At 43.2% G+C, this 12,018-nt stretch overlaps 1 protein-coding gene across 1 annotated transcript in view; it reads left to right on the plus strand.

Moving 5' to 3' along the window:
• Positions 1–12,018, plus strand: part of NRG3 (neuregulin 3) — a 1,039,421-nt gene that overhangs the window by 999,038 nt on the left and 28,365 nt on the right. The window contains exon 5 of the mRNA XM_038743407.1: positions 2,687–2,789. Coding sequence (XP_038599335.1) covers positions 2,687–2,789 — 103 coding nt within the window. The remainder of the gene's footprint in view (positions 1–2,686; positions 2,790–12,018) is intronic.

Genomic DNA, 12,018 nt, shown 5'->3' on the forward strand with positions numbered 1-12,018 from the left:
TCCCTACCCAACAGAGGGCTCACAGTCTAGAAGGGGGGAGACAGACAACAAAAAAATATATAAATAGAATAATAAATATGTACATATATATTGTATATATATATATATATATACAAGTATATATATATATATATACTTGTATATATATATATACAAGTGCTGTGGGGTGGGGAGGGGGATAGAGCAGAGGGAAGGAGTTGAAGCAACGGGGAGGGAAGGAGGAGACTCAGTCCTGGAGCAGGTGAGCTTTCAGGGGAGCTTTGAAGGGGGGAAGTGTGCTAGTTTGGCAGATGTGAGGAGGGAGGTTCCAGGCCAGAGATAGGACGTGGGCCAGGGGTCGATGGCGGGGCAGGTGAGAACGAGGTAGAGTGAAGGGGTTAACAGCAGAGGAGCAGAGGGTGCAGGCTGGGCTGTAGAAGGAGAGAAGGGAGGTGAGGTAGAAGGGTGCAAGGTGATGGAAAGCTTTGAAGCCAATAGTGAGAGTTTTTGCTTGATTCAAAGGTTGATAGGCAACTACTGGAGATTTTTGAGGAGGGGGGGTCACATGCCCAAAGCGTTTCTGTAGAAACACTATCAATGATGCCATGCTTCTTCTCCAGTAGCATACCAATAGCACACCAGGAGCAAAGACACTGAAAGTATTGGTCAGGCATGGAACAACAGACAGATGATCATGGAGGGATCTTGCCAAGGAGAGCCAGCCTCCTAGCCTCAGCAAAGTGAGGAAGGCAGGAGGAAGACAGCTGTGTCCTGAGGTCATAAGGGAGGAATAAGATGGCTGAGTAGGAGCGTGGCCTGGTGGAGAGATGTCAGTCCCAGGAGTCAGAAGGACCTGGGCTCTAATTCTGGCTCTGCCACTTTGCTGTGCCAACTTGGGCAAATCACTTCACTTCTCTTTTCCTCAGTTCCCTCATCTGTAAAATGAGAATTAGTCTGTGAGCCCTATGTGGGACAGGGGCTGTGACCAACCTGATTATCTCGTATCTATCCCACCACTTAGTAAAGTGCCTGGCATACAGTAAGTGCTTCATAAATACCATAAAAAAATAAGTAAAATATGTTTCATGTTTCATGTCCAAAAGAGACCTCCTTATATTCCCACCCAAACCCTGTTCTTTCCCTGACTTTCCCAACACTGTAGGGCACACCACTTTCTTCCTTGTCTCACAAGCCCAAAGCCTTGGCTTACCCTCGGTTCATCTCTTTCATTCAACCCACATATTCAATCTGTCATTAAATCCTGCCCTTTCAACCTTCATAACATTGCTAAAATCTGCCCTTTCTTCTCCATCAAAACTGTTACTGCTTTAATCCAATCACTTATCCTAACCCGCCTTGATTACTGCTTCAGTCTCCTAGCTGACATCCCTGCCTCTGGCCTCTACCACTTCAGTCCATACTTCACTCTGCTTCCTGGATCAGTGTTCTAATAAAACAATTCAGTCCATGTTTATTCCTCAAGAACCTCTCCAGTGGTTGTCTGTCCACCTCCACATCAAACAACAATTCCTTAGTATATGCTTTAAAGCACCTTTCCTCCCTGATTTCTTATTACAACTCAGCCTGAATATTTTGCTCCTCTAATGACAGCCTACTCACTGTATCTCGTTTATAATCCATCTTGCCGCCCATCTCTCCACCTCATCCTGCCTCTGACCTGGAGCGTACTACCTGTCCATATCCTACAGCAATCACTCTCCCTACCAGCAAAGCTTTATTAAAAGCTCAACTCCTCCAAGAGGCCTTCCCTGACAAAGCCCTCATTTCCTCTTCTTTCACTCCCTTCTGCTTCACCTCGAGCTTGAATTTGCACCGTTTATTCACCTCCCCCCATCCCTACAGCAATTATGTGCTTATCTGTAATGTATTCCGTAATCCGTAATCATCCGTAATGTAGGGAAGCAGCATGGCTCAGTGGAAAGAGCAAGGGCTTTGGAGTCAGAGGTCATGGGTTCAAATCCTAGCTCTGCCAATTGTCAGCTTTGTGACTTTGGGCAAGTCACTTAACTTCTCTGGGCCTTAGTTACCTCATCTGTAAAATGGGGATTAAGACTGTGAGCCCCCCATGGGACAACTTGATCACCTTGTAACCTCCCCAGCGTTTAGAACAGTGCTTTACACATAGTAAGTGCTTAATAAATGCCATCATTATTATTTTTATTATTATTATTCATTTACTTTTATGTCTGTCTCCCCCTCTAGATTGTGAGCTCATTGTGAGCAGCGAACTGTTATATTGTACTCTCCCAAGGACTTAGAACAGTGCTCTGTACACAATCAACTTCTCGATAAATGTGATGGATTTATGGCTGAAACATTTCATCTTCACAGATTGATGACCGTATTCTCTTGGAGAAGAAAATGTGGAAGAGGCAATTTAAGGAATTTGCTTAATTTCAGTTCAACAGTTGCTGAATCTGGATGTGTTGAATAAACACCCAGGACAGAATGGGTCAGCCTCAGAGACCTAGAGGAAATGGCTCAATTAATTCACTTATTGTTTTGAAGATATATGTGTTGGGCACCAGTAGAATATAATATGTCCCCTTGCCCTGCAGTAAATTCAGTATCCCAGTGAAGCATAAAGAATGAAGCAGAAGTTGGCTTTTTTTATTAAAAAAGATCAAAATCTCTCATCTGAAACACTGAGTTTCTAGGTTTCCTGATTCTCATTTCCTGTTCACAGAGAGTGAAGAAGTTTACCAGCGGCAGGTGCTCTCGATTTCCTGTATCATCTTTGGAATTATCCTGGTGGGCGTGTTCTGTGCAGCATTCTACTTCAAAAGCAAGTAAGTCCCTTTCTCACTTGCATTCTAGGGAAGTGAATGCTTAGTCCCTGGGCAGGGTGGGATTGGGAAAATAAGTCCAGCTGAAGTTCCCCATGAGCCTTCCCAAGAATGAATGAATGAATCAATCAATGGTATTAAGCGCTTGGGAGAGTCTCTTGGAATCCCAGGAGGGCTGTGGGGTCAGGAAAGGGCAGGAAAACAATAAGCATCTGCTGATCTGGCTGGCATCCCTTCACTATTGTTAACTTTCTGAATGACCACACAAAGACTCTGCAGAAAATAGCACCTGGGTCAGTCACAGTTCTCAGTTAACCAGAAAGATTGTCTAACCAGTATTTGCAATTGCACAATGACACTGGAGAGTACCTTGTACTGAGTACAGTTTAATGGATAAAATAGAAAAGGAGATGTATCAATCAAAACAGATTGAACAAATAGACATTTTTAAAATACATATTTTAAATTTAACCCCCGTCTGCTATGACAAGTCTGGCTTGCATTGCCCAGAGCTTAATTCTACTTATTTATATTGATGCTATTGATGCCTGTTGACTTGTTTTGATGTCTGTCTCTAGACTGTGAGCCCATTGTTGGGTAGGGATTGTCTCTGTTGCTGAATTGTACTTTCCAAGCACTTAGAATAATAATAATGATAATAATAATAGCATTTATTAAGCACTTACTGTGTGCAAAGCACTGTTCTAAGCGCTGGGGAGGTTACAAGGTGATCAGGTTGTCCCACAGGGGGTTCACGGTCTTCATCCCCATTTTACAGATGGGGGAACTGAGGCCCACAGAAGTGAAGTGACTTGCCCAGAGTCATGCAGTTGGCAATTGGCAGAGCTGGGATTTGAACCCCTGACCTTGGACTCCAAAGCCCGTGCTCTTTCCACTGAGCCACGCTGCTTCTCTGTGCTCTGAATGCAGAACGGTGCTCTGCATTCAGTAAGCGCTCAATAAATATGACTGACTGACTGAATGAATGAATTTGGGCCAAGGCTTGCTAGGGCTCATTCCTGGGGTCTGCAGGCAGGACTCTGGCTGGTCTTCTAGAGGCGTAGCATTTTTACAGCACCATTAGAGGTACTCACCTATGGTTCACACGAGCTGGGATTGGAGGTAGGAAAATATTGACTTGAGAGGAAGTGGGGGAGGGTGAAATAATAGAGTTCCCCATCCTCAACACCTAGTGGGGTCAAACACACCGCCCTCTTTTGCAGTCCCAGCTTCTGGTTCTAACAATTATAGTGGTATTTGTAAAATGCTTATGTGCTTACTAAGTGCCGAGATGGATACACACAAATCACATTGGACAGAGCCCCTGTCCGACATGGGGCTAACAATTTTAATCCCCATTTTACAGATAAGGTAACGGAGGCACAGAGAAGTTTAATGACTTGCCCAGGGTCACACAGCAGACAAGTGGCATATCTGGGATTAGATCCCAGATTGAAATTAGACAGGTAAGGCCTTCGGGAGGAATGAAAAACCATTGAAAAAAATGAGGCCTGTTCTTCTCCAGTGCTGTCAGTCTGCCCCCTTCCCATTCCCTGGCATTTGGGCCAGAAACTAGCCTCAGTGGGCACAGTATGATTATGCAGTGTGAAAGCCCATTTGAACCCCCTGCCCTGGACAGCAGGGACCCCCAGGTCTTTAGCATTTCTCACTTGGCAGATGTGACCCCAAGATGATACTTTCACTAAAGGTATTGCTGTCCCTCTCTTGCCCCAACTTTCAGGGAAGGCGTTACATAGCAACATGGCATAGTGGACGGAGCACAGGTCTGGGAATCGGAAGGTCATGGGTACTAATTCCATCTCTGCCACTTGTCTGCTGTGTGACCTTGAGCAAGTCACTTCATGTCTCTGCGCCTTGGTTACCTTATCTGTAAAATGGGGATTGAGACTGTGAACCCCACATGGGACAGAGACTGTGTCCAACCCAATTTTGCTTATATGCACCTCAGTGCTTAGTACAGTGCCTGGCACATAGTAAGCACTAACAAATACCATTATTATTATTATTATTATTATATATGACCCCAGGGTCTCTGGACTTCTCTTTCTAGCCCCCTTAATTCTGTAGCCAAGAGGATCAAAAGCCTGATTTACTTCAGGATGTACAATTACAAACATGGAAAATGAGTCTCAATACATCTTGGCTCTGAATAGAGTTATATTCATGCGTTTTTGTTTGTGTCATGTCTGAGTGCCAGTGCTACTAATTTGGCACAACGCTATGAGCTGACGATTTGTTCAGCCTACACTTAGAAAACCCTACACACAACCCAAAGTTTTCATCAACAACACCGAACATGAAACAATCACCAAATTCTGCTTAGTTCAGTATTCAACAGCACACAGATAGATAAAATGGTAGGCAAAGAAATCAGCGTGTGGTGACAAGCACCACACCAAATTGGAGTTCTACAGGGCTTTTGTGTCTGACCTTCTTAACTTGTCTGCGCCTCAGTTCTCTCATCTGCAAAATAAGGATTCAATATCTGTTCTCTCTCCTACTTAAACTGTGAGTCCCATGTGGGACCTGATTGCATTTTATCTTCCCAAGTGCTTGGCACATAGTAAGCACTTATGAGAAGAAACATGGCTCAGAAGAAAGAGCACGGGCTTGGGAGCCAGAGGCATGGGTTCTAATTCCGGCTCCACCACTTGTCAGCTGTGTGACTTCGGGCAAGTCACTTAACTTCTCTGGACCTCAGTAACCACATCTGTAAAATGGGGATTTAGACTGTGAGCCTCAAGTGGGACAACCTGATCACCTTGTATCCCCCACCCCCGGCGCTTAGAACAGTGCTTTGCATCAACATTATCATCATCATGAATTGTATTTATTGAGCGCTTACTATGTGCAGAGCACTGTACTAAGCGCTTGGGAAGTACAAATTGGCAACACATAGAGACAGTCCTTACCCAACAGTGGGCTCACAGTCTAAAAGTGCACATAGTAAGCACTTATAAAATACCATCATTATCATTATTATTATTACTTAGCATATTATTATCACAAGGCTGCGAGATCTCAATCTAATTCAGAAGCCACATCCAACATTTGGAGTAGTTTCACCACTGCCTCCTACAAATTATATTCAATTTCAAATGGCAGGCCAAGATTACCAAGAATAGAGGTCCTGGAAGGCTGACATGACTTTATCATATTCAGGCAACACAACTTCACCAGGCAGCATTATGGTTATTTGGATAGAGCACGGGCTTGGGAGTCAGAAGGACCTGAGTTCTAATACCGGCTTTGCCACTTTTCTGCTGTGTGACCTTGGGCAAGTCACTTAAGTTCTCTGTGCCTCAGTTTCCTCATCTATAAAAGGGGATTGAGAATGGAAGCCCTTTGTAGGACAGGGACTGTGTCCAACCCAATTATCTTGTATCTACCCTAGCACTTAGTATAGTGCCTGGCATATAATAAGCGTGTAACAGTTACCACAATTTTTATTATTATTGTGTAAGGAGAATGGATGCCAACAGATACCAAATGGCATGTGTATGGAGAATTGAAAGGGGGCAGATAGATGCCCAGGAGGAAAGACAAATACAATTAATGACAAAGGGAAGCGGATTCTCAAGCAGTGAGAAATAGTAGTGGATTGTTGCAAGACCACTGTAGCAGAGAGACCAGCAATCAATCACTGGTATTTATAGGGGAATTACTGTGTGCAGAGGGTAAGAATTTAGGAGAGTACAATACAACAGAGTTTGTGGACACATTCCCCCTGCCCACAGTGAGGCTACAGTCTAGAGGAGCAAGACAAGAAGAGATTGGGAGGGATGGCTCTCTTTGACCAAGGGATTTGCAAAGATTGGAATACCAGTCTATATGATTGAAACTAATTAGTGTAGCAGGAATTACCTTTATGAGCAAATAATTTAAGAGTGTCTAGCTTGCTTTGGTCTTTTCATCCACACTCACACACGTAGAGGAGATTTAATGGGATTTAACTTTGAGTAGCATCATCTTCAAAATATGTCATCACGGCAATGTTATAACTCTAGAGAGAGGATTCGAAGCTCTAAGGCTGTAATGGAGTTTCCTCTTTAACATCATACTAGATACCTGCCAGTCTGGGATGATTTTGATGTCTTGTTTTGTGGAAGCAGAAAGATTGAGAGAGTGACCTTTGAATGTTCTCCTCTAACCCTGAGTGTCTATGGTTATTTGAAAAATAGTCCACTGGTTGGACAGCAGCTATAGGCTCAGGAGCTTGATACAGTGCTCTGCACACCATAAGCACTGAAAAAACCATTGATTGATTGAACAATGCAGGCCACAAGGTGATTACACTCAGTTCTTTTGACATGTGTTTTCACTACTTGCTTTGGATTGAATATTTCTGATGGTGTATATTTGGGTAGAATGTGATGGGGTTCAAAAGAAATGGTGTCAGTCAAGATGCAAGTTCCTTTGGCCTGGAATGCCCTCCTATTCAATATCCGACAGGCAATTACTCTCTCCACCTTCAAAGCCTTATTGAGGTCTTCCAAGAATAAACCCTCATTTTCTCTTTTCCCACTTCTTTCTGTGTCACCCTGACTTGCTCCCTTTTTTCACCACCCTCCCGCCCCAGCCCCACAAGCACTTATGTACTGTAATGTACTTATTTATAGTACATTACAGTACTTATTTATACTTATTTATAGTAATATCTGTCTCCCCATCTAGACTGTAAGCTCATTGTGGGCAGGGAATGTATTTGTTATACTGTTGTGTTGTACTCTCCCAAGAGCTCTACACAGAGTACAGTGCTCTGCACACAGTAAGTGTTTAATAAATATGATTGATTGGCTGATTGATGTAAATACCAAAATGTGAACTTTTCTCAACATGGGGTTCAGCCAGAAACTAATCCAAATGATACAGAAGAGATTGTAATGATGCCCAAAACCACTGAAAGAGAATTTATAAGATCCAACCAAATGCTTAAAGGGAACCCTTGGCATAATGTAAAAAGGAAATGTTTTTTTTCAAAATGTGCAGGACCTTCAATCAATCAATCAATGGCATTTACTGAGTGCTTACTGTGTGCATAGCACTGCAATAAGCACTTGGGAGACTATCATACAGTAGAGTTTGTAGACATGCTGTCTGCCCACTAGAAGCTTACAGTCTAGATGGGGAGACAGATGTTAAAATAAAGTATTGATCTAGATAAATGCTGCGTGGCTGAGGGTGGGGTGAATATCAAGTGTTTAGAGGGCATAGCTCTAATTGCATATGCAACACAGAAGGGATAGGGAGTAGGTGAGTAGAGGAAATGTGGGCTTAGTCGAGGAAGGTCTCTTAGAAGAGATTCATTCATTCATTCAACGGTATTTATTGAGCACTTACTGTGTGCAGAGCACTGTACTAAGCGCTTGGGAAATACAAGTTGGCAACATATAGAGACGGCCCCTTCCCGACAACTGGCTCACAGTCTAGAAGGGAGAGAAAGACAACAAAACAAAACATATGGTCAGGTGTCAAGTCATCAGAATAAATAGAAGTATAGCTAGATGCACATCATTGACAAGATAAATAGAATAGTAAATATGTACAAGTAAAACAAATAGAGTAATAAATCTGTACAAACATATATAGAGGTGCTGTGGGGAGGGGAAGGAGGTAGGGCAGGGGGGGGTGGGGAGGCGGAGAGGAAAAAGGGGGCTCAGTCTGGGATTTTAATAAGGTTTTGATGGTAGGGAGAGTGGTGGTCTATTATATATGAAGTGGGAGTAAATCCCAGGCCAAAGGGAGAATGCGGAAAAGCGGTTGGTTGCAAGATGCAAGAGACTGAGGAGGATGGATAACCTCTGGAGGTTCTTGAGGAGTGGGGAGACATGGACCGAATTTGTTTTTAGAAAACTGATCCAAGCAACAGAATGAAATAGGGACCGGAATGGGGAGAGACAAGAGGCAGAGGGGGCTGATGCCGCAGTCAGGATGGTAAATAATAAGGGCTTGAAAAAGCATAGTAGCAGTTCAGAGGAGAGGAAAGGGCAGATTTTGCAATGATGTGAAGATGAAATTGGCAAGATCTGGTGATAAATTGGATACATGGGTTGAATGAGAGCTGAGTCAAGGATAATAACAAAGTTATGGGCTTGTGAGACAGGGAAAACGGTGGAAGTGATAGGAAACATTACAAGGTTTGTTTGGGAAGATGAGGAGCTCTTTTTTAGACATGTTTAGTTTGAGGTATCTACAGGACAGCCAAATAAAGATGTCCTGAAGGCAGGAGGAAATGGAAGACGGAGAGAGTTTTCCAAGAGAGTGGGTGTGTATGGATTACAGGAGACAGATTTGAGGCTTGAGGGACTCCCACAGTGAGGGGGTGGGAGGCAGATGATGAGGCTGCAAAACAGAGTTTAAAGCACTCAATAAGATCCCCTACTCCTACCTGACCTTGCTAATTTCCTATTATAACCTAGTCAACACATTTCCTTCCTTAATCCCAATTTATTCACTGTACCTTGATCTCATCTATTCATTCAGTCACTCAATTAAATTTATCGAGTGCTTACTGTGTGCAGAGCACTGTACTAAGTGCTTGAGAAGCAGTGTGGTTTAGTGGAAAGAGCACGGGCTTGGGAGTCAGAGGAAGTGGGTTCTAATCCCAGTTTTGCCATTTGTCATTCATTCAGTTCATTCATTCAATCGTGTTTATTGAGTGTTTACTGTGTGCAGAGCACTGTACTAAGCGCTTCAGAAGTAGAAGTTAGCAACATATAGAGGCGGTCCCTACCCAACAACGGGCCCTGCTGTGTGACCTTGGGCAAGCCACTTAACTTTGCTGTGCTTGTGTTACCTCATCTATAAAATGGAGATTAAGACTGTGAGTCCCACGTGGGAGAACCTAATTACTCTGTATCTACCCTAGCTCTTAGAACAGTGCTGGGCACATAGTAAGTGCTTAACAAATACCATTATTATCATTATTATTATTAGGAGAGTACAATACAACAGACACATTCTCTGCCCACAACAAATTTACAGTCTATCTTATTCATTCAATCGTATTTATTGAGTTCTTACTCTGCGCAGAGCACCGTACTAAATGCTACTGCTGACCCTTGGCCCACATCTTCCCTCTAGCCTGGAATTCCCTCCCTCTCCATATATGACAGACCACCACTCTCCTCACTTTCAAAGCCTTATTTTGGTCATATCTCCTCCAAGAGACCATCCAATTAAGCCCTCTTTTCCCCTGTTCCTTCTGCCTTGCCTAGGCATATGGATCAGGCCTTCCCAGACTGAGCCCCCTTTTTCCTCTCCTCCTCCTCACCCCCCCTACACTACCTCCTTCCCCTCCCCAAAGCACTTGTATATATGTGTACTGATTTATTACTCTATTTATTTTACTTGTACCTATTTACTATTCTATTTATTTTGTTAATGATATGCCTGTAGCTATAATTCTATTTGTTCCAATGATTTTAACCTGTCCACATGTTTTGTTGTCTGTCTCCCCCTTCTAGACTGTGGGTAGGGACCTTCTCTATATGTTGCCGACTTGTACTTCCCAAGCATTTAGTACAGTGCTCTGCACACAGTAAGCACTCAATAAATACGATTGAATGGATGAATGAATCTGTAGCTTTTAAGTTCTTGATATTAACTCACCCTCAATCTCACAGCACATATGTGTATATTACAAACAGATTTATTTATAATAATGCCTGCCTCTCTCTCTAGACCGTAAGCTTCTTGTGGGTAGAGAATGTGTCTACCACCTCTGTTGCATTGTATGCTCCCAAGTGCTTAGCTGAGTGCTCTGAGCACAGTAAGCTCTCAATAAATACCATTGATTGACTGATTGATTGATGACCATTCCCTGGCAGCCCTTCCACCTACTGGATCATTGGGGGATTTATTTGCAACAATTGGCTACAGATGTTTTGTTAGAAAGTCGATAGATAATTAAGACTAGATTAAACCAAGCCAGTCACGGCGATCAAAGCTTCTGAGACAATTGAAAAGATAAAAGAAATTTTGCAGTGGATAGCATGGCAATCAATTTCATTGCCACACTGAACTTTAAAAGTCTTGGATTTCAATAAAGCCCATGAGATGAAAACAGAAGTTCCCTAGGAATTAAATCCATTATTGCCGAGACCCTGAGGAGGAAGTTTGCTCCAGATGATGCACCATCATTTCTAAGCCAGCCCTTCTCACAGATCCCAGCGCTTAGAACAGTGCTTTGCACATAGTAAGCGCTTAACAAATGCCATTATTATTATTGTTATGATCCCGATCCCCACCCACTCAGGGCTCCCAAAGTGGGGTTCTTCTGGGAGGCTACTTCCTTAAAGATGTTCTTCTGACAGATAATCCCTAACTGAGAGGGAAGCCAAATGGCAGGTCACAGATTCCTAGTGCTCATCAGCTAGTTTGGGAATTCCTTTTTCCCTGAGGAAAGCTCAGCCCTGGACACTTTCATTCATTCGAAAGTTTTTTATGGTGTGCCTTCTGTGTGCTTACTGAGACTCTCAAGTGTGCTGGGCACTGTACTGAACACCTACTTTTTGCCGAGACTTGTAATGAGAATCTCCAGGGTCCTGGGCAATGTTCTGAGCACTTACTCTTTACAGAGACTTATACTGCAAACCTTCTGTGTGCAGTCAGTAAATCAATCAATCAGTGGAATTTATTAAGTATTTACTGTGTGCAAAGCACCGGTGTGCAGATCATTGTACTAATACTGACTCTGCTGCTGGCAAAGACTTTCACTGAGAATCTATTGTTTGCACACTTGTACATGAAAACCTTCAGGGAGTAGAGCAACTGTTCGAGTCCTGCTGTTGCAGAAATTTGCACTTGGAATCTACTGCTTGTGGGGGCTTCCATTCAGAATTTACTGAGGGCAGAGCTCTGTACTTGGAGTTTGGGAGTTTACATTAAAAATAAAGAGATGGTCCCTGCCCTAAGAAGTTTACAATAGAATGGGGGAGATCGACAGACCCAAAATAGAGAAGCAGCATGGCTCAGTGGAAAGAGCATGGGCTTTGGAGTCAGAGGTCATGGGTTCAAATCCTGGCTCTGCCAATTGTCAGCTGTGTGACTTTGGGCAAGTCACTTAACTTCTCTGCGCCTCAGTTACCTCATCTGTAAAATGGGGATTAAGACTGTGAGCCCCCCGTGGGACAACCTGATCACCTTGTAACCTCCCCAACACTTAGAACAGTGCTTTGCACATTGTAAGTGCTTAATAAATCCCATTATT

The sequence above is a fragment of the Tachyglossus aculeatus genome, chromosome 3, assembly GCF_015852505.1.
Source record: "Tachyglossus aculeatus isolate mTacAcu1 chromosome 3, mTacAcu1.pri, whole genome shotgun sequence".
Classification (NCBI taxonomy): domain Eukaryota; kingdom Metazoa; phylum Chordata; class Mammalia; order Monotremata; family Tachyglossidae; genus Tachyglossus; species Tachyglossus aculeatus.